This window comes from Necator americanus, chromosome II (assembly GCF_031761385.1).
Source record: "Necator americanus strain Aroian chromosome II, whole genome shotgun sequence".
Taxonomy (NCBI): domain Eukaryota; kingdom Metazoa; phylum Nematoda; class Chromadorea; order Rhabditida; family Ancylostomatidae; genus Necator; species Necator americanus.
Genome location: NC_087372.1, coordinates 22,041,043 through 22,064,542, shown reverse-complemented (window position 1 = coordinate 22,064,542; position 23,500 = coordinate 22,041,043). Strand labels below are relative to the sequence as shown.

General features: G+C 41.0%; 1 protein-coding gene across 4 annotated transcripts; it reads right to left on the bottom strand.

Moving 5' to 3' along the window:
• Positions 1-1,786: 1,786 nt before the first annotated feature.
• Positions 1,787-21,287, bottom strand: RB195_018994 (uncharacterized protein; the record flags this gene model as incomplete). Of its 4 annotated transcripts, XM_064186651.1 has the most annotated exons (20): positions 1,787-1,898; positions 2,152-2,236; positions 3,730-4,095; positions 4,213-4,283; positions 5,814-5,925; positions 6,107-6,202; positions 7,727-7,868; positions 7,947-8,084; positions 8,960-9,067; positions 9,125-9,209; positions 9,348-9,380; positions 9,654-9,777; positions 9,847-9,987; positions 10,900-11,034; positions 14,894-15,004; positions 15,186-15,288; positions 15,710-15,798; positions 16,866-17,017; positions 20,319-20,457; positions 21,215-21,287. In XM_064186651.1, 20 exons carry the CDS (start codon positions 21,285-21,287, stop codon positions 1,787-1,789), a joined length of 2,415 nt encoding a protein of 804 aa, XP_064042530.1. The 4 variants fall into 4 exon arrangements, with proteins under 4 accessions (XP_064042530.1, XP_064042531.1, XP_064042532.1 ...); XM_064186652.1 differs by lacking the exon at positions 9,348-9,380; XM_064186649.1 differs by lacking the exons at positions 1,787-1,898; positions 2,152-2,236; positions 9,348-9,380 and adding exons at positions 3,655-3,686; positions 11,130-11,275 and having other exon boundaries at positions 5,814-6,042; positions 14,845-15,004.
• Positions 21,288-23,500: the final 2,213 nt, after the last annotated feature.

Below are 23,500 nucleotides of genomic sequence, written 5' to 3'. Positions count from 1 at the left end.
AATTTTTTAAGTCTGCTATGGTGAGCTCAAAAGTGCAAAGGCAGACATGACAAATCTGTCAGGATGTGGTCTGATGAATAACATAAAGTTGAATCGTAAGCCTTCGACGAGACTTCTTGAGAACTCCACCTGGTATTAGGTTGAGGAAATACGTCCTACATTCCGAAGATTTGTGCTGCTGGACTATAATCGTAAACACAAACTAATTTTTTGCTTCCGGTTTCTAATCACATCCCTCATTTGCAACACAACCACGGCCCTTAGTCCTTACGTTTTCCAAGGATTAGGCAGCTCCTCGATGTTTGCTGCTTAGAATTCCGCGGTTGGAACGAAAACCGGAGTGAGCATCATTCCTTCACTGAATTTCGTTTTTCTCCTCTAAGGTAGTTTAGCACGTTAAACAAATAATTGCAGGATGGACAGTTTAGGACAGAAGCGGGACGACTCTAGCGTGCAATTCCAGGAATACTTCGCAACACCTTTCCACTGCAACATGCAATGATGATGGATAAGTTTCGGAAAGAAAAATGACGAGGGCTATCCCACCAGAGAGGAATCACGCTGTCCAACTGTCACAGTTTGTCGTCTTAATTCTCAGCTTTCTCTACTTAAAAACCTAAACTTGAAGTTCAGACAGGGCTTCCATCTTCTTCAAGTTTCAAGTTGGCGTAGCTTTGGAGATGAGAAATCGAAGAGTTTCCCTTACAAAAACAATAGTATGCTAAAGCAGACTACTGAGAAGGTTGATGCTGCATTGTGAGAGAAACAGACCTCTAAGTGGTCAGCAACGCTGAATTTTGAAAATTTCTTAATCTAGTTAATGCATACGATTTGGCGGACAGTGACACCTATTCAGATCATCAATGAAGTGTGTAAACATGGAATGTAAACTAACCAAGGCTTAAAAAAAAGAAACTTGATTGCACGGATGCTGACCAGCGACTTCAGAAATTCCTAGGCATTGACAATGGAAACGGACGCAAAATATTTTTAAAAAAAGTTCTCGAGTCACAAAAGAAAATAATTGGAGAGGAAGGGTCTGTTTTTCTCGTAAGGTCTCATGGTTTTTTCCTAAAGGGGTACGAGTGTTGGTTATCCCTATTCAGTAATCCTGATGAAGAAAATAACTCTGTACTGAACCTATTGAGCGAGAAATGGTAGAGAAATCTAGTAACCGACACCGTTTTGTGGGAGAACATAATCTTGTATAATTTAAGGGTCATGTAATGAGGAACAAGAGGAAATTAGGCACAACTGTGACCTAGAAATGCCAAATGGACGATGATGCGGGCGCTGAGGTGTAGACAGATGGGTGCGGTAAAGGAAGCCTATTAATGAAGACATTCCTCTTGCACTAATGTGTTTTTCCCGTGTGGTGTGTCCAGGATGATGATGTCTACTGCTCTGGGTCCACCCACACAATGAGAGGTCATTAGTGGTGCTCGGAGTCTCATCGGTGAAAACTAATCTGATCGTGGTGACACAACACCGCAAGTCTTGTGCAATCGGCTGCGATTGAGCTGCTATCCCAGCAGCTCAATCATCAAGTTCAAGGCGAACTCCGAGTACCAGTTGGAGACCTGAGGAGTCATAGGGCGTGGGAGTGGTGAGAATGTGAACGTTTGGCTATGGTAATTAGAGAAGATTAGCTCTGTTGAAAGCGTGAATCCTGCATCTGAGTGCGAACGCTTGCTGGAATAGGCTATGTGCACTTTGAGAAGAGTAACAGATAACCATTTCACGTAGGAACTTCCAGAAGAAAAACAAAAGTAATAACTACTAGCTGTTACTTAATGTAACTGCCGTGAGATGTTTGCGTGCGCCATGAATCGACCTTCTCAATCTCCTGGGCCCATCGAATAGGAGAAACATTACCAAATTTCGCAAGTTCTGCACGTCTATAATTGATTCGTTTTGAAATGTCATTCGAGGTCAGTACTTCAAAAAAATCTCACAAATAATTTGTTCCATTCTGTTTCGGCTTCAAAAGAATTGAAGGTTAAGCAGCACTATTCCAGAACCTGCATCTGGATTTCAGTCGGAAAGGTAGTCCTAAGGCACATTATGCAGATTACAAAATCCCGCCAACTGAAGTAAATTTTGGTACTAATCACACTAAGGCAAACGGAGAGGTTGAGGACGGTACAGTACTCCTTTTCGTATGTCGACACCTTCTCACCATCTTTCATTTCCTTACCCTGATTCAAGGCGGCTCCACTCTTGGATGTTTGACCTGCTGAAAAAGCAACAACAAAGTCCAGAAACAAAGGGGAAGATTACTGCTGCGCGCATTCAAGTCAATACACTGTTCCTTATTATTTGCATGTATACAACAGTGTTTAGAACCTAAAAAATTGCTAGCGTTCTTGTAGCAACCTATTTCTATACGCACGTTCTGTTCGCTAAGGGAAGCTGAGACCCGGCTATAGAGCCGGTTTTTTCCTCGAAAGCATGTGGATAGTATTGCGGTGAAGGCGTATGTACTTGAGTAATTCGATCTACCTGCGTTCGCTCGATTAGCGTGGCTCGCGGAAATAAAGAAAAAACTACAGGCGTGCTTTCTCAATTTCACGAAAACTGCGACGTAGGAGAGTGGGTCTGACATATTTTTCAGCTGTTGTCTAGAACTGTGGTCCTTGCATCTTCTATAACTGCTCAATGCAAATAAAACATTCAAAGAATAGGAAGAAAGTACAATTACAGCTGTGAGCGAACTGTAAAGCAGCGGTGATTTCCGAGATGATACCTGCATATACTGTGTTCAGAGCACAGGAAGTACGGTAGGGTCAGAACGACCTGACTTGGGGTGCTACTGCGTAAGTGGCTGCGTTCGAAATGCTGTGGCTGTGGGATCTTGACTCGGCTCCACGGCACGAACAAAGGTCTCAACGCGGTCGCAACCGCAGTTCAATCACAATTGGGGTCGTTTTGACCCGATAGTAAGATCATGCATATGCATATCCATTTTCAAAAATCACTTTATTCTACAGGTCCTTGATCGAGAATTTGTCAATGGTGATCATCAATAGTGACGGTGACTACACTGCTGACAGAGACAACCTATCGAATTTTTTTCTGATGGAACGTGCGGAAAAATAGGAACAAAATTATTTTCCGACACCCTAGTAGTTTGCTGGGTTGTGCGCTCGTTGGTGGTATTAAAATGTCACAAGTATGGGTAGAGTAAAGGCCGAGTAGGATTTGAGAAGGGAATGCATCGAGGAGACCTTTTAGAAGTACTGGGATTACCACTCAAGCTGATTTTCTTATGGTATTACTAATAGTTGCAATTACTGGATATGAGATCCTAGATAAACGTCTCCTAATGAATGGAAGGAGCGAAACGTTGTCTGATCTGTTCAAAGATTGCTCTTTAAAGCAACAATTTGTGGTATTCTATGTGGCTGGGATAATACTCATTCATAAAAATTTCAAACAGAAATATCTCAAGCAGCGCAATCAAGCAGAAATCCAACTTTTTGTATTCTCGGTCATTATATCGCGTCTAATAGCTGATGCACTACATTTTTTAAATTCTGTTACATTAGCAACTAAGTAACACTTTACCACTCTTATCTTCGGCAGGACCGAAAGGAGTTTGCACTTTTGGCTTCACCATTGACATTGACATTCACCACCAACACCTTACAACAGTTACTTACCGGGAAGCAGATCCTCGTTGTCATCTGAAAAAAAGGAAATCGAACTTCAGTAGACATCTAATCTCACCATCTTCAAGCGTTTGTCTGCGCACTGGGTTACTTTCGGGACCATAGCCGAGTTCTGTAGCTGCAGCAACCGTAACCTCATAGATGGTGAATGGTTGTAGTGAAGTGATATTCGCTGCTGTTGCTTCACTATCGTTCACAAGCATACTGTAGATCAGGGGTGTTATTGTATCAGGAACATCCTCATCACCGTCCTCCTCGTAGCTTGATGTGATAGCGGCCGAAGTGACATTTTCACTGTTCACAATACGATACTGAATGCGATATTGCACAATTTGATGGGTTGTTTCCGGTTGCAGCCAGGAGACGTGCAGAACAGATGAGGAGGTGGCGGTGACGTTGATCAGGCGTGGAGATCCCGTGAGAGCTAAAAGTGATATACACGAACGAACAAACAAACACAACGGAGTTACGCAGCAAACCACGACATCTAGAACCAAAAAGTCGAAGAAAAATCTGGAAAGAGAAACATAAAACCACTTACTTGATGGCGGAGTAGTAGTGAACACCAGTTCACAGAATTCTCCATTACCTCTTGCAGAAATTGCAGCAACTCTAGAACCAATAGTGTCTGATAAAAATAAAGTGTCTGGAAATTATAATTGTGGAAAGTATTATTTCAACTGATATCGATGTCTGACAGTTCAGGAAAAGATTTCTTGAAAGCTGAAATTGGTCAAAAATCGAGTATATATATCTAGAACAGAATTAACATTGTTTGATGTGATTGGATTTAAAAACCAAAAAAGAAGAAAAAGAAGAAAAGGAAAAAGATTTAGATTCAGAAAAACGAAACATTTTTCTGTTTCCACGTCATAGTTTTAGAAACAACAAAATAAATTGAATAAGTTTTTTGGAGACATTTTGTTGCCACTTATGTCTTAAAATACCGCAATTTGGACATTATTGATGAAAACATCATCATCTCATCAAGGTTTCAGTGCGATTTACGTTGTCACACAACGTGATGTGACTGTTCCACCCCCAACGGTTTGAACACATGCGAACTTATCAGAATGCACTACAAAATCAACTCTTATCCTAGGGAAACAGATCCCACTAAGAAAAACTCGTTAATGTGAAACATATTCTTAGCTCATGCTTCTTCCTCGAGTCCATTCTCAAGGAGAATGACAAATATTATAATTTGAGCAAGAGAACGTGGACACAGACATGCACTTGATGGAAAGCATATAAATGAAGGAAATAACATCAAACACTAATATTTCTGTCCTATGAACTGAAGAATTAGTTTATCCTGCATGTTCCACGTTCAGTTTCTCGACGCATGGAAAGAACGTTGGAAAACGTTCCCATTCTTGCGTTCTTTGTAGGTGGGTAGTGGTAGGTAGGGTTTGGGATGTAGTTTGCGGAATCACAACTAAAGCGCACACTACTGCCTACAAAGAATCGGAGCCAGCCTCCCAGAAATCAGCTCTCCTAAACCTAAGATGAAACCACTCTTTGTACACGTAACAGGCAGTAGATCTGCTTTAGAAGTATTCAGCCAGTCACTCGTATGAGTTACGAGTTGCCTCGTTGAGGAACCTCACGTTTCAGCGGGAAGAACCCGATTTCGAAGGTCTTCTTGAACGCTTCCACTGAGAGAACAGTTCTTCTCTTCTCGCATCTCTCGACTACAACCTTTTTTTGATAACTGCAGGTATCAGGACGCATTGTTGATTAATGGGTTCATCGCTGCAGTTTACTTCCACATGTATGCAACTACGGAATAAACCTAGCCAAAAATAAATGAAAAAGGCATCTACATATTTGTGAAACAACTCTAGAGCGTGCAAAAACGTCAATAAATGTTCTTTGTCCCCAAAATTGAGAATGTGCATCCAATTCTTCTTTAGCACAAAAATCTTTCGGTGTTGTTTCTCTGACTGTGCACTCTAATGGTCAACGGCATTCGGGATGTTAGACTATAGATGATTTTGGGTGTTAAAACTTTGTTCAAAAAAATTTCAATTAGCTCTGTAGTTTAAGACGATACGACGGCGACATATGCTGCAAATGCCTCGTGCGAGAAGGCGTTTCCGTAAGTGGACTTCCATGAATCAAAAAACTAAGCACACCCACTTGAATCCATAGCTGGTATTCGGATGAAGACCCATAACGGTGTGTTTCTCGTGAGGTGACGTCAGTGTGAGTTCTTTTTCGCCGCCTGTCCCGTTGAACCATATCACGTACCCTGAACAGCTCGGATGACAATCGCATACTGCCGTGTTACAGGCATGAGAACGTAATGTACAGGTAACACATTCAGGTTGTTCCAGTGGATTTGGAGAATTTGCAAAACAACATCGAGCTGAGACGAGATGACTTAGGTCACTCAGTTATAAATCCAAAATTCTATCATATTTAGAAAGTACCTGTGACTGGCAGAGAGAATAGTGGCTTTTCCCAGGACAATTGCACTCTTCGTGAGTCCAGAGGCTTGGCTGCGAGTGACATAGGTTGACCGGGTGCTATAATAGTGGCGAGCTGTGGTGCAGAAAGGATATGTGGAATCGTTTCTAACGCTTCGGATTTTGTTTCTTCTTACTTGTAACATTCGTAAATTCAGCAGTTTTTTTCTGCTCAACGAATGCTACAGAATCTGCGGCCAACAAAGTAAAGAGGTATTTCCAGATAAACTTTCACAAGAAAAACTCGGAGCCTAGCACAAAAGCTAATGCCATCCTAAATCTCACCAAGTCTCATATCGAGATCGAATATAGTTTCACTTTTGATAAAATGCTGGAATTTTGACTGTTCCGAAATGGAAATTTGATAAGTTGATAGAAATGTCCGCGTGCACCCGATTCAACTGCTACTGTAAAACCCTTAAAACGATGTGTGAATAGTCATAAAGTCAAGTATGGATCCCAAAATGGCTGTTTCTGGGTCCTTTTAGAAGAATTTTCACCTTGAGAATATTCAATAAACGCTTTCTTCTTGACAGGAAAGTTGGGCATAGATTTCGATTTTACTAAAACAAAATGCATAGGGACGATTTGATCCAACGAATACTCAGTTGGCACATGCAGACTTCGTTGTTGCGTAACTTGTGTAGAGGTATTCGTAGAAAAAATCAGTACTCTGTCAGGGAAAAGTTCTGTTTGAACCCAGAGACCTTCGAAATGTTTGAAAGTGGATCGAGGGAAATGACATCGGTGTTTTTTTTCAGCTTCATCGGTCAGTTAAAGCAGATTCAGGGCGCTACAGGCTGGAGTCCAGATAATGTTTGACGAAAGTATAAAGGCTGGGAGGTCAGCGTGTTTTGCAAATAAAACCCAATGAAAAAGAAAAAGATTTGAGTCGGAATCTTGCAGATAATAATAGTATCGATTAACGTGTATTATGATTCGAAATATTGCATTTCGCTTCTGAACCAGAATTTCTATCTGCGGAAAGTTTCCGTTAGTCACTTGTGGAACGTTCCAGAAACCGTCAAAATTGTATATAAATGGACTGCTTTCTCATTCGCTGTCTAACAAAGCTTCCATCAACGCTCGGAACATCTGTAAAACCGGGTGGATCCACAAAAGCGAGCACACTGATACACCTAAAAGGTGAGTATGACACATAATTGGAAAGGTGACCGAGAGATATTTGAAAATCTCACTTCTATCAGTGACAAATACAAAGAGAAAATCTTTAATTTACAGCAGCGCTGGGGTAATTAAGAGAGTACATGCCGTCAGAGGAGCACCCATCTGAAAATGCACATCTCATAAGCGGATTGGGGAGTTCCTAATATTTCAAAGAATTATCAGTAGAGAGCCGCTTTTCGAGGCCTCATGGTGTCTTCCGCTTCTGCTTCTGCAATGAGCAGAAAAACAGTTTTCGCAAGCTCGTGAATCACTTGGCATGGTATTAAAAATTACTAGGACGAATAACTGTCTTGCACTAAAACACTCATTTATTCTATTGATAAATCCGTTTGTATTATCCTCATTCATCTTCCCAACTCCACTTCAAACGAATTTCAATTTCATCAATAAACTCACTGCCAGGTTTGGTAGCGACAGTTACCACGGCGCTCATGGGACTCGATCCCTGCGCATTGCGCGCTTGAACTACGACATAGTAGCGTTTATCCATCTCCAAGCCGTATAAGGTTGCCATCAGCTCGTCCGATTTGGTCTCATGCTGCAGTATAAATGAAATAACATAAAATAACATGAAAATAAATAAAATAAGACTGATTTGCAGAGAGAAATTACTCACCATTTCCCAAGAAGCAATAGGGGATGATCGATCATTATTTGTGTAGAAGATGCGATAGCCGGTAATCATTCCGTTCGGTTTCTCGCTGGGACTCCATTTCACGAGTACTGAGTCGCGGTTGAGACTTCGTGCTTGCACCTGCAGAAATTCCATGCTTTCACATACCTTCAATCACATCCCAGTGAATACAGTATCGGGTTCATTACATTTCCTGAGCCTTTGCTTTGTAGTAGTTTGAAGTGAAAAGATCAAGTCGAGGAGGAAGAGAAAAGAAGTCAGGACATTACAACTGCTGGAAGTGGACAGTGTGACAGCGTAGAAATAGCTACTAAGCACGAACACAATGGCTTAATTGCAGCAGAAGCTCTGGATAGCATCAAATAAATCCAATTATATGCATAGCCAGCCGGCAATCACCAAGGAGAACATTCCTTCACTGCTTACGTAGTAAACTTAACACACTCAAAACACACAACACACTCAAGGCCCTCAAAAAGTTCTTGATCCACGTACACAGAAGCATATTTCGTTCTGTATGCTGAAATTCTAGAAAAACGTCCCAACCGAAAATATTTGTGGTAATTCCTTACCAAACCTTATTAATTATTTATGATACGTATCTTTCGGACTGAGGCAAACTTTCGAAAACTATAGAGTTCCCCAGGTGCTCGAAGCGGTTTCGTCAGTTGATTTTGCATTAGAATAGTCTTGACAGCTAGGCACCTTTTTACTATTTCTTGCGATATTCAGACCACTTTCAAATATAATAAATGCTATTGTTATCATACAACAACATTGATTGTGAATTATTATTTGTTTTTTCTAAGTACACTGTTTCAGCATTTTGGGGAAATATATGAGAACATATGACAAGAGAGAGCGTTTAGGAAAGAAAATCAGAATCTCTGGGAAGGACATTTTCATGAGTACTAGCTTTGGATGAAGACAGTGCTGTTGCTTATAGTTACTTTTGGCTTTATTTCGCAGTAGAGACCTTTTGTTTATTAACTCACCTTAGTCGGAGGGCTTCCGGGAGCTGCCTCCGCAGTTTGTGCCTCTTTTGGGATCGAGCTAGGGCCTTCCCCGAAATCTCCTACAGTGGCGATGACAAATTCGTACAGCTGCAAAGAAAGAAGAAGTGATTGAAATGAAACAGTTGAAAGGGATTTCGGCCACACCTGGAAAGGTTCCAGATCTGGGATTGTTGTGCTGGTTTCCGACTGGCTCACTTTCCATTTCTTCACACCATTGGAATCAGCATATCTGCATGAGCGGTGTATGCTGTGCTCTCGTAAGGATTAAACAGATAAATAAAAAGGAAAAGGAAAGATCAAAAAGCAGCCTCGAAATCATTAAACAAGAAATGAGCAAGCGTTTACGAGGACAACACTGCAAACGTACCCAGGGGAGTACACTCCAGTTCGGGAATGAGACCTCAAATGTCCGTGTTAGGAAACCACTCGCAAACGGAAGGTAGAAGAGAAATCAGTGATCAAACTCATGCGAAATGCACACAGTTGATGAAAAAACAACTCAGACAAGTGACGCGAAATGCTACCGATTCATAAGGAGTGTTGATGGAATTGGAGGAGGGGAAAATCTGCCTACAGAATGAGTCGGAAGCGTATCGTGAACATTTGTCTGAGATTGGAGAATACTGCATGCTTCAAAATGAGCAGCAACCGGCACATCACTTCGGAGACTTACTTCTGCCGGTATTTAATGAGATACTCCACTGCGGGTTCTGTTAGAACAGGACGCTCCCATGTGAGTGTCACAGTGTCGCTTGTGACTGTGGACACTTGGAAATGACGTGGTGGTGGTGGAAGGGCTGAAATTTGTTTTACTTCATTTTGTTTTGAGGCACACTCGGAGAACAGCCCAAATCGCATAAACCCACGTTTAACCTCCACTAGTGTTGTCGCTTCTATGTTGCCCAGTTTGCTAACAGCGACACAGGTGAAATTCTCCGACTGCTCAACGTTTGTAAGCGTGAGCACGTTCTTCCCGATCGGAGCGGTTGCTGGATCGCTCAGCACAACTATAAAATAAAGTGCACGCTCAGGAACGATCTCAATGACGGTTATGTTTCCGCTGAATTCTTGCAGGCAGTAAAATGCTCTATAAAGTAAAGTATAGTAAAGTTAAAAAAAAACTGCTCTATAGATTGGAGGGAGAAATTCATAGAGAGCGCAGGGTGGAAAAAAGCCTGGCTTTTCACACAATATGTATGCAATATATATATTGTTTATATTATATTTATACAATATATACAAGAGGTAAAACTAGAAGAATGAAGGGCGAAAAAAGTCAATATTCTCATTCAGCTCTGCCAATTAATGTTGAACACATATTTTGCACATATTTTACAATAACCGATATATCACACAATATACAGATTAGATACAATAGAATGGAAGAGGATTTTTCCCAAATAGATATTATAATTCTCTCAACTGAAAGCTGAGTGAAATTAAAAACTGATGTGTTTTCCGTTGTAAAAGAAAAATTACTTTCCTTAGTCTGTCTCGTTGTATCATTAGAGAGATTTACTGCTTAAAGACATTGAGAAACTGCAATGTACTCTATCGTCTCACAAATAGAAGGAGTGCCAACATGACGGAGGAGGAGTATTTCTCGCCACGAAAGCGTGAATTTCGGAATTGGGAAGTTGAAAATCTACCGGAAAGCTAGATGAGGGCCGTAGAATATAGAGAATAAATATTTGTGATTGACTATAGTTTCGTTAATTTTAATTCTAGGCAGTACAACCATAACAGAACCATAGACCACCGCGTTACTTAGAGAATGATACAGTTTATCTCTTCAGCAACCAAGAAGCAATGTCTGGCATGTAAAAGCACATAACAACACGCATATAATATGAATTTAATTTTTAATTGTGTATTACTAATACTACTCAGCAATTATGTTCTGAGAAGCTGGTACTCACCATCGTCGCTTTTCTTCCAGAACACTCGAGGCATGGGAAATCCAACGGCGACGCACGTCAGATTCACACTTCCACCAGCTCCGATCCGATAAATTTTCTCGAGTTTGTAGGAGAAATAGGGCGGAACTCGGCGAACTGAAAGAAAACTAGACCATTCAGATGGCACTCTGTTCTGTTACCCGGCGTTCACGCCCAACGGTCCATTTTTTCGCCGCACCAAAGTCACAAACCCGAATCGCTGGAGTTATTAGCGGTGTCGACACCAAAAAGGTGTAGAGGTAAGGTATGGGTCAAGAACGCGCTCGCATGATGTCCGCTCAGCAGAAGCGACAACATAATGTAATGTTCATGGCCATTTAGTAACATCAAAACTGTCCTGAAAAAATCGAAGAGCTGGACGTCATCACGTCTAAAAGGAGACAAATTCATTCTAAAACGACGGCGGCGGAAACACCTTCTAAGCATTCGGCAGCTTCAACGAGAGGTTGCAACGTTAGCAGTATTTACACCACCTACAGCGGACATAAAGAAATGAAAAAATGAAGAGAATACACTTTTAGAAGGAAGATAATATGAATAAAAAATAAGAAGAAGAAAGTGTAAGAACGAGAGGGAAAAAACGAGAAGGTGGGTGACTATACTGAGACACTGATTGTGAACACAAAAAAGATGCCCTCGAGACGTTTGAAAGCGAAAAACTCTTCATTTCTACCTATGGATTTGTCCCCACAAAAAATTACACGTGCGACGTAAGCGATCACATATTCGATAGCAGAAAGTGGATGAGAGATCGGTTCAAGTGTAGCACAGGGCTATTTCCTCGGATGCAACATCTGCACAAAACGGTCACTGCTATAATGTGATATTAACGGCGAATGACGATTACGCCTGCTGGCTTGTGAAGATCAAGATTCGCTTTAAGGAGGTCAAACTCCCATTTGGACATCCCAAGCAAATTCCAAGAACCAAGGAGTACATGTTGAAGTGAAGAAAATTCCTGTGCATGTTCTAAAGAGTATGAAAGAGAAAGTTGAAGAAAATGAAGGTTTTTTGAAAAAAACTCTCACTTGGTTCAGATTCAACTACCACTAAATACTTTGCTCTTCAGAAGCTTCTAGAAGATTAAGGGTTAGCTGCAAAGTGATCAGGGAGAATCATTACGTATAAAAAAGCATAAAATAAGAGCTGATATTTCAAAACATCTTAAACCTCAAAACAGAAGAAGACTGAACAAGACTGACACGCCTACACCTCTCCACCGCAGCCTGAGAGCCCAGTCTTGAGATATGTTTTGGGAAACACTGTCTTTCTTTTGTCACATAGTTGATGAGATATATGGAATGGATTGTGCGTGCCACAAATTTCATCTCTGTCTGACAATCAAAAAATCATCCATCTAGTGCCAATATTTCTTCAACTCCACTATGTCGTCGCAGTTTTTCCTTGTTTTTTTTTTCAAGTATTGAACATACAGAACATACAGTATACGAGAATGAATCAGTAGAAACAGGCCGAAAGGCTTCGATTGATTTTTGCCCTTTTGTGGGCTCTCGATAGTGGTTTACGGCAATCGTAAATTTAGATGAAATTAAATTCTCAGAGCAGAAGGCAATGAATCGCTTACACGATGTTGAGGAGAAGGCCATCCATTCAGCAGTTTTCACTGCAGCTGGACCTCCTGAAATCTATCTAAAGATACGTTCAACTAGAAGAGGCTGGGAATGTGTAGCTGGGAAGTCATACTTTATGGAAAGAAATGCATCGGAAACCTCAGATGCGTCTTTATGGAACACAATTTCGTATAGGAGCCGAGTAAAACAATGTAATAAATTGCAGATATGACAAGGCATTTGCAGGATATCTGCACGGTTCGGGGGAACAGCCACCGCGACTCGTAAAGACCAGATGCGAGAATGAGAATCGCCTCGTTGAATGACCGCAGGGTCAATCTTCCCGTCCCCTATACGAGAACCCGGATCCGCAGAATCCCCCTGAATTCAATTAGCATGAAAAATATCCTAGCTCTTTGGAATATTTCCCAATGAGTGACTTCCGCAATTGAAAGTTAAAGTATAGTGGGCAGCGCAGCGTCGTTGAAATAAAAAATAATCGTTGGAAGTTATGGCAAAGGGAGAACATTATTTCCAGACGGAGGGAAAACCTGTAGGAGAGATTGGTTTTATTGCCATATCTAACTTCCTATGTGAATTTCATAAGAGCGAAGATCATGTGACCAGAATTTCCAGGAAGAATTTCAACAAACGTAAATAAACGCTTCATCTGAATTATAGAAATTGTAGATAGACTGAGAATTGCGGAAAGAATTAAAAGTGTCGAGTCTATTGCACACATACTAGATTTATTGCTTATGAACGATTTCTAATGACATCAAGAACCTAGTAAGTGATTAATCCATTCCGATGGTGCAGCCCTGCCTAGTCAAGACAAATAGGAAATACGAAATACTTGCAGACCACCAATTATCGAGATAACGCATGATTTTAAAGGAACCTTTGGCAATGAAAGGTTGACCGTGTTCCCATTTACGTATGGCATGCATTGAAAGGGCTGGCTAATGCAAAAATTCCGGTTTGTGGAAAGAAAAAACAAGATTTATCGCAAAAATGATGATGTTCAATCTGAAACACGCACGTATACGCAAGATAATATCCAGGGATCAGCGAAGCACATGCAGCAGATCTCTGAGGACCTAACTCGACTAAACTAATAAAAAGAAGAGATTTGAGATAGGGGTCGAGTTGAACTAGCCGTAGTTCAATTGATGGATAGGATTTAATTGAGGAAAGGGAAAATTAGGAAATGAAAGTAAATCATTTGCGTGGAGGATCGATTTTGTTGGTTTTCAACCCTCGGCTGAAATGCTTTAAGCATCGGAGCAACAAGAAAGATAGATATCTTGCGGTATTCGATCTTTCATACACTGTCCTCAGTTTCCTATTCACCTACTAGTTAGTTGGATGGAACCATATTCAGTTAAGATACTTTCTACTGACTTCTCAAGCATAACCTAAGCACCTGCAAAGAAGACGAGTCAGCAAGAACACTCCTTTCCTGATGTGCTTGAATATTTTCCTGATGTGAACACTTCCGAGCTGCAAGCTGAAGATATCAGAAAAATCTTTCAAAATTTCCTAAAGTTGAAGAGTACTCTAGGGAGTGTAGATATATATTAATGTGTGACGAAGAGACCAAGAAGGAGTACCTGTGAAATGTTACTTTCATGCTGTTATTATCGAGCAAAGTGGAAGGATTCATAGACCAGTAAAAAAGTAGTGTGCACCTTACAATGGTGATTTTCACTCGACAAAAACATTCTCCATGTTGGTCAGGAAAAACATATTCAAGAAGGATTCAAAAAAGTTGTTTCAATGTATTTTCCCAGAGACGATATGATATTCTGAAGTATAATTTAGTCCATCATTCTCGGCATTCTCTTCTTTGCACCAAATTTCTGTGGCGTACTGATTCTTTAGAAGGATTTGTTCCCCACTGAGTCCGTTACTTTGGAATTTTCCTTTGGCCAGTGCATCAAAGCCCATCATTGTTTTCTATGGAACTACATATAATCCAGGAGCTCAAACGAATGAATGTGTTCATGCAACGTGATAAATATAAACTCTTCTCACCTCGTAACACGAGCTTAAAATTTGCATTCTGCAGGTGAAAAAGAAGAAACAAAAAGAGGAAAATTCATACGATAGGAAGAAAATTGTCGACCTGGAGATTAGGAACAAGGAGAATTAGGAGTGGGTGAGATCCGCATGCTCCAGTACAATAAGCAATGCGGTGGAAAAACCCTGCATGAACAAGAGAACAACGGGATTAAAGTGAGGGATTTCGGTTGGGTCAATTGGCGGCTGGGATGAGGCGTGACCCGCACCATATAGCTCTTAATCCAATTCCCCATGCAACTGCTACTCGCACCATAATGAGTGACAGATATCAAACTGAACGAGCACACGGCCAACCACACCTTTCACGTAAAGATGAGCCGCCTTTGAGTGCACAACGCCGAAGCTGTTCCTTGCCACACATTCGTATTTTCCCTGGTCTTCCTCTCGTGCTTGCTGTATCATCAGAGCACCTGGAATGATCCGTGATGAGAGTGATCCAAAGAAGCTAATGTTGAAAATTCTATCATCCCATGAAAAGCTAGCTACTATTCTAAGGAAGAGGAAAAAAAACAGAAAGATGTATGGTGTAGTGGGAGTGATTTCTTTATCAAACGACTGGAGATAATGCTGTGAGAAAAGAAAGGCACTCACCTGGATTCCCCATAGTAGAGACGGAATAGCGCCCTTCAGCTCTGATGTCAATAGGGACGAGATCACGCAGCCATAAGACCTTAGGCCGTGGATCACCTCGAACCTATCAGAAGAGCTAGTTATCTTAGGGTGAGGGCAGTTAAAAACGTGTAAGATGCACAGATTAAAAAGATAATGTATCAGAACAACACACGGTTTTCTGGAGAGATCATATTGGTAGCTGTCTTTTTTATATTAAAACTCCTCTTTTAGCTGTCTTTGAAAAGAGGAGAGTTAGGCTGATCTTGACAGAGATGTGGATTTTTGGAACAAGAATATTCACTGTTACACAGGTGCAGATACTTTAAATAAATGCCTATCTGTCAGAGATAGCGTTGTTTATTCTCCACGTCTCGAAGAATGGGCGCACGTTAGGAAGCAAAGAAGGATTAAAACAGCTGTGCAGGAGGCGTTGAGATGTAAGGAACGGAATAATAATAATTGCCAACAATTTGCCAGTTCACTGTTAAAACATTGAGACTCACCCGACAAGTGACATGTGCGGTTCGACCCTGCTCTACGGACTTAAGCGTCGGATGAGCGTCGACGATGGGGAAGCCGGACGGGAGATCCGCTGAACTACAATCGTTAGGGCACCCGCATTGAAGAAAAAATATACTAGGTTGAACAAAAAGTTTGGGATACTTCAAATTTCTAATTTTAGTTCCTCTCTCAATATTCTAGAAATTTCCATGTTTTAGAGATACACAAGGGGAAGCGGCAAATAAGCACGGTTTTTAGTTGCCAATTCTTCAAAAGTACCGTTTCTTCAATTGCATGTGTTCAGCGGTTGGGAGAATAAACTGATCGATGACCGCTAAAATGATTTCCCAACATACATATGCCTGAAAGGAGGCATCAGCTTTTCGAAGAACAAAAGGCGACGCTCTGGTCAATTTTGATGTTGATGAGCTATGACCCGTTGTTAAAGATGATCTACAGAAGTCCGGCAGAGTGACTCAAAATCGTTTGAGAATGCCGTCTGAACCCTACTTGAACCCTCAGCAGAAAAGTTGCCGTTTTTGTTGCGTTGTCTAATTCCTCGTTCAAACAGACGATGATCATGTAGCTCAGCAAAGTGTCAATTGGTGACGAATGGCGGGGCCTCTGTGTGAAATATCACCTGCAGAAGTGAGAAGCCGCTCAATTCTGCAGGAATGCGCTGTCACCGAACATGACCGTCGCTGTCGACGACTACTTCAAATTGTTGGATACTCTGACTAGTATCGCGGGAAGATGATAGAGTCCTCTTTTTTTATGCCAACGTCCATCAAGACGTGAAAAAGTCGATGCGTCGGATGATCAGGAATTTCGGCTAGGCAATGCTCTTCTCACGGAATTCTTCGGACATAGTCCCACGTGATTGCCTCCTCAACTGCACCACGTGTTAACGGGAGGTTCAAAATCGGGCTCAAAAACTTCCTTCGATGAGGAATCTTTGATTTTCACAGGAAGACATCGGCGACCTCCTTATATGTTGGCAATACATTAGAGACCACGTGGTGTCCACACTGTTGAATAAATTACGAAGAAAAGTAACAGTAAACTGAGTTGGTCTAGCAACGTGTTTAAGAACTAATAATTATTTGAGTACGACTTAGATAGGACGAAAGGACGAAACAACGATTAATTAACATTCACCTTTGTCCAACACAGTGATCACTGCATCCGCCACCACGGGGTTGGCTACACCGTTATCGGCTGAGCAGGATACTGTGGTTTGGTTGTCAGAGGCAAGAACTGGATCGATGCGAAGAGTGGATAAGCCTGTGGGCAGCGACTTCACGATAAATCTAAACAACCGCAGAATTATACGGGAAATATGTGTGGTTTCTACATGTGGTTTGTATGCAGTTTCTCAATTTTTCTAATTATCTGTACCAGTGCATTTAGTGCAGTTTTTCTCTGCTGCTCACTATTTTTCCAAAAGCGAAATTTGTTTTTTTCGCAGGCAAAGCTCCCTTTTTGGTTTACATCCTCCAGAAAATTTTCCACTTCCGCAACTCTCTAGGGCGCCAGATGTTCAGAGGGAAGTTGCCTATCGATTGCAGAGGATAGTTTGCTGCAATGGCAGAGTACGTTGAAGAGTCATTTTTGGGAACACTTGGGTGCATTTGAAAATCCCCCCGTTCAGAATTCATAGCGGTGCGAAGGTAACCAATTTACTAGCGATCGTTTTAACATATCTCGTAGTAACTTGAACCAAAGCAGAGAAATATGATTGGATTTTGATTGGAATGCGGCAACCGGCGATAACAAAACCTGAGGACATTATAACAGCAACAAATGGAGTGATAAATTTAACCAAGAGCAGGGAAACATCACGCGTATGTACTTTGGAAAAGGTTTTGGAAGAATTCAGTACTTCATTATGATATTTAATATTTAAGCACTTCTACACAAGCTCTCCAGAAAGCACATACATTCTATGTACAAGCTCTCTAGAAAAGCCTTGCTGCTAATAAATAAGAGGAGAGATTAGGAACTGCCCGAGAAACTACAGGAATACAGATAGTGTGACTGGCAAAAAGTACGAGTTCATGGGAGAAATATGGAAACTCAGAGCATTGTCGGGAGTTCGGAAAAATGGGAAATGAAAATAACCTTATAAACACCACTATTTCCTTTTTTTAGCGTCTGTGTATTTTTGATGACTGCCACGCCACAAGAATTTCTTTGCAGGCGGCTCTCCCAATCTTCTTTCGCTAAAAACGACTTTTTCGCCCCTCTTTGAGTGGTAATGATGCATCTTTCCTCGGCACTTAAATCGCACCCAAGTAATTCTTTCATCAACTGGAACTAGGTGTCTGATTCAGAAAAGGAATGAAACAAATCACTTCCATCCAAAGAGGAAAAAGGGAAAAGACCGAAAAAGAAGAGAAAAGTCTCCCTAGGGCTAACTTATATATTTTCTTTTGCTATTTTTGAAGATTAATGAAAGTAAAATACGACATTAATAAATTTTTCACCGCCAACATCTATTTTGAGATTCGGAAATTTATTTCTTTTTCTCTTTAAGCACAAATATATTTCTTATGCAAAGAGCAACCACGGTCTGCTATGGAGTCAGCAGTTCACAATATTTCGGATTTCCAGTTTAAAAGAATTTCTTTTCAAATGCCAAGTGTTTATAGAAATAAAGAAGTCCCACCAGTGACCTGCATCGAAAATTCAGGGCGCTTCTTCTGAGTTATATTTGTCAACGAAATGCAGTAGTTTCATGTCATCTTGAGCTTTTACAATTTATCCAAAAAATCTATGCAAGTTGTGAACAATTGATCCCCGAAAATGTAGAGATAATGTACTAGACATATTCATATTTCTATTATCGATACAAGTAAAAAGCTGCTTTACTACCTATTCTTGAAATTATTTCAATACAACTTCGTAGCTGTTTTAATCAATTTCGAGCTGCTGATACACAATTTAATGAATTTGACATGGAATTGAAAAAGTTGGAGGAAATTGTGTTCCACGATTCCATGCTATCCTCTATCTATGAGAAAAAGCGAAAAAAAATAGTAGAAGAGAGTTAAAGGCATCACTCCACGAATCTGAGGTGGTACGGATTTCAGGGGGAGTATTCGAATACGACATAGTAGATTATGGAGAGGTGGGTGATTTCGTCCATTTCCCTGTAATTGCTATAAAAAAAACGGCTCGGTGGCGCACTACTGTCCACAAGGAGTTCGACTGGAGCACGCCAGCCTTGTGCGGCGCCGAATCTTCCGGGCCGTTTCTTACGGCATTTAGGAAGGAATGGACGGAATCACCCTCCTCTCTATAATCTACTATCCATTATAAGAATACTCCACCTGAAATCTGCACCACCACAGATTCGTGGGGTGATGCCTTTAAATGCAGTCTACCACGAAAAGTGACGACGCTGAGATGTCTGCAGGCAAATATAAACTGCTAGGTGTAGACTGCGAGAATGAGTGCATCCCCACTCGATTTCCCCTAATCGTTGTGAAAAACGGTGTAGGGAACGGCGCTCGTTCCTATGAGGTAAGTTGGAATGCGCCACCCTTGTCCCACGTTGTTTTTAAGACGATTTGGGGAAACCGAGCGGGGTCACACTAATATTCATAATGTACGTCCCAAACTCTTCATTTACTCGTAATGTTTCCTACTGAACAACGTGATTATTAAATACTTATTTATCTTTGGGCGGGTGTGGCGCAGTCTGTTAGAGATCCGTTGTAGCCACACGATCGATGGTTCGAAACCGCCCTAGAACAAACCAAGCCTTTCATCCCTCCGGGGTTGATAAATTGGTGCCAGATTTGTCTGCGAGGATTGAAACACTGACTTGGCACATCGGCTGGCCACCGCAAGTCATTGTGAAGGCCAACACGCGTTCCATAACCTCAACGATCACTAATTGCAGTAAGAACGTGTTGGTGCATCCCGAGTGGATTGATACGCCAGTGACTTTATCCTTTTTATTTATGCTCTGCTCTTATGCTTTTATTTATTTATTTTTTTGCTCTTATGCTTTTCTTTTTATTTATGCTCTTCTAGAAACGTTATCAAAAGGTCTCGATAGCATAGGTGTGATAGGGAGGAGACGGACCCTCCTCAGGTGAAGGGGGTCTAGCTCATGGGGTGCAGTTCAAGTGAAGGGGGTCCCTTCGCCAACCGTACAAAAGTGAAGGGGGTCTTTTTGCCTACCGTACAAAAGTGAAGGAGGTCCCTCCGCCAACCGTCCAAGAGTGAAGGGGGTCGGAACACCGGCTCCGACCATCGCATTTGCGCTCGATAGGCGGAACCAAGAATTCTTCGATAATTCGTCTTTTTTGGTATTTTCTCGCTGTTTTGGTTGGATATCTTATTATGCCTTTTGACTCAGATTTACCAAGAGAACAAGCAAGGAAAATCGAGTAAAATCTTCTGGATTTGTTATCCTTTCCTTCTTTAAGAGTTCGTTGTGAAACGAATTATTTGTTAAGGATTCCCTCACAAGCTACGGGGAAATGCGACAGCAGGGTAAGGATGGTGAAATGTAAAACAAAGTTGAGAATGAGGACGAAGATAAGGTAACAGAAAAACAAAACAGCAAAAGAAAGAAACATGAGAAACAAGATCACCCACCTAGAGTTCGAAAGAGGCTTCCCGTTGATCTTCCATACAACATTGGGCAGCGGATTACCATCTGCTCGACAGAAAAAGCTGATCCTTGAATCTGAAGCCACAGCGGACGAGTCTGGTCGGACCACAAGCCTGGCTGGGTCTAAACAAAGAGTAGGTCAAAAATTCCGGTCGAAAGGACAAATGTCACTTCAATACTTATGAGCTCTTCTAAGATAGCTTTAACCTCATCCTAATACTTCATAATCTTTTTTTAATCCTCGCTGGTTACAAATCAAAAGAGAAGACGTTTTAGCAAATGACCATATCCTTAAAAGTAAACATATGAAAGCAAGAAAAACGATATCAAATCTTACTTGATACTGGATCCATCTATAAAGCTTTAGAAAATTTAGTCCCACACGTCAAACAATTTCCACCTATGCACGATTTCAAGCACCAAAAGCTTAAAAACTGCTCCAAAATTAAAAAGCTAATTATTATCACAAATAATAGCCAGGTGATAAAAAAAACAAAACCGCTCAAGACTGATTTTAAAAAGCTTCTCTACATAGGAGATTTGAAATGCTCAATTTTTCTTCGTTACATTATTCTCTGACAAAAAAAATCATGCATTTGAAGCATCGCAACATCTGCAGAACTTCACCAATTCTTTAATACTTTTTAAACATTGCAATGTTGAATAATGATATTGAATAAATACTATCAAAGACACGAAAAAAAGAATAAACAAAGAACAACTCACATGCCAGAGCTTGTATATAGCTCTGGTAGGAATCTGCAGAAGAATAAGGGCTTAGTGAGGTGTGAGTTGAATGCAAGTGCTTTTGGATAAAATCTACAGGTTGGGCTCAAAGTGTATCACGCCCGACTCAATCAACTATAAACGAACAACAAACCATCAATAGCGTGGGCAAAGCGAGCGACAACTAGCAGCGCAACATAAGTGATGTGGATTCGTCTTCGTTTCATTGCTCCTCATTCGGCGACTAAAATCAAACTCTTTGAGCCCGTTCTGTCACCTGCCGCGCTTAGCATGGCTGTCACTTTCCCGACGCTGCACTTGTCATCGCAAACCCACAAGGATCAGGTGCAGACACAATCTGAAATCACTTCTCCCTCTCGCGTAGAGTTGTCGATAAATTCTTGAGTAATAGAACGTTAATAACAACTATTCGAGCCGCAAATTGCCTACTTATTGCCTCAGAAGCCTGTTGCCGTAAGCTGATTTCGAGTTGAAAGCCGTAACTCTTATTCAGAACAAAAGCTCCTTAGAAACTAAAGAAGTAAGGTGTGCTTAAGCAACAAGTGCACAGTGTGCTTATAGAAGGCCTAATACAGAAAAGTCTAAGAATCCCCAAGAATGGGACTCAGCCTTGAAATCGAGGTGTGCCTCATACATTGCCAATGAAGTAGGTAACAGTCATTGGATAACACCGTCATGTGCAAACTGCACGTGACTCCAGAAATTGAATCCAACCTTAGAGATTTCTTTCACTGGCCGATTACTGCAGAGAAACGTAATAAATGAAGGGAAAATAATGGCAACTACGGCGAAAGAGAACTAGAGAAGCATCGGATATAAATTATAGAAGGATAAAGCAGCTGGTGCCAGGCTTTGCTGGAGGATAAAAGCGCTGACTTGATACATCGGCTGGCTCCCGCAAGTCGTTGTATGGGCTAGACGCACGTTCGTAAAACCTCAAACGATTCTGAATTGAAGTGAACGTGGTGGCGCATCCCAAGCGGATTGATTAACGCCACACACTATCCTTTATCCTCTATGGCATAGGAATGTTTGAGAAATGTAAGCAAACAGCATGTGGCATCGCAGAACAATGTACAATGATGACAAATGGGGGATAAAAAAGAGAAAGAAAAGGAAGAAGAAGGAGGTAGGAGATAGAAGTAGAAATAAAGATCAACAAGGTAAAAGATAAAACGCTTGAAGCTGACCAACGTTTTCGATACGCCAACGCATTTACCGTCGCAAGAGACCTGGCAGAGATTTATTTACGCTTGTACAGCCTATGCAATGACTCGTGAGGGACAACCGACCTAATAAGTCATCCCATGAACCATCTAACTTCTCCGTGCTCCTCTTATCTTGCAAAATATGATGATGAGACTTTTTCAAATTAAAATGTAATATTTTCTTTATTCATAGATGTTGCGTCTTCCTAGACTCCTATACATTTCTTCTTAGGTGTTTTTCACAAATTTCTCCTCAGGACTTTCCTGAGAATCGAAAAAATCATCAAGGCTATAGTACTAGTGCTTCCACCTCTACACACCGCTTGAGCGGAGTGAGCCAGTTGCACGTTGGCCGCAATGCCGATGCTGCATTGTGACCTCTCTGAAGAAGACATCTTGCTGGCTGATGTGACTGGATACCACTAATGTCCACAGCCTGGCTACCCTCTGATAACTTCTCAGTTCTTAATATCTAACTTCCTGAGTTATGGGTAGGTTTGAGTGTTAAATTATTTAAAAAACAATAATCGGAATCGTACACTGGACTAATTCCTGCTAGTTGTATTCTTTTCGCTGCATTTTTTTTACTATGTATTTTCTGTATTTGTTTGAGTTGATCTTTGCCAAATCCTTTTGGCACGCCACTGAGCGTAGTAAATAAATAAATAAATAAATAAATAAATAAATAAATAAATAAATAAACAAATATAGAATCACTGCATCTATTGCATCTATGCCTTGAGACGAGTCTGGTGCCAATTTATTGACAACAGCAAATTACAACAGTACCGTTTTAAGTTCACATACTTCATTTATTGACATGAACATTCACTGAAAGAAGTGCAAATCAAAATGGGTGCACATGGATCCATTAAGGATCATTCGAGCCACGAAGGTCTCAATTTAAGTGCTGCGTACGACGCAAAGATACATCTTATGCAATGCCACAATTACGAGAATTACAATAACACCGCTTAACATACCGTTTACTCATGTAAAATCAAAATGAATCATTTTGCGGCGAAAAAGCCTGTTTTTTTGGTTTCTAGCGTAGAGTTACCGCGCTTGCTTCACTTGAGTTTCAGTTCGAAAAGTAGAAACTTCTCCTCTGGATCCTTCTTTCACAGTGTTACCTTTTCTGAAGTTTCAATAGCAAACAAGAAGATGGGGTTTTCGACTACATGTTGTGCTACTATTTCAATTAGTTTGCA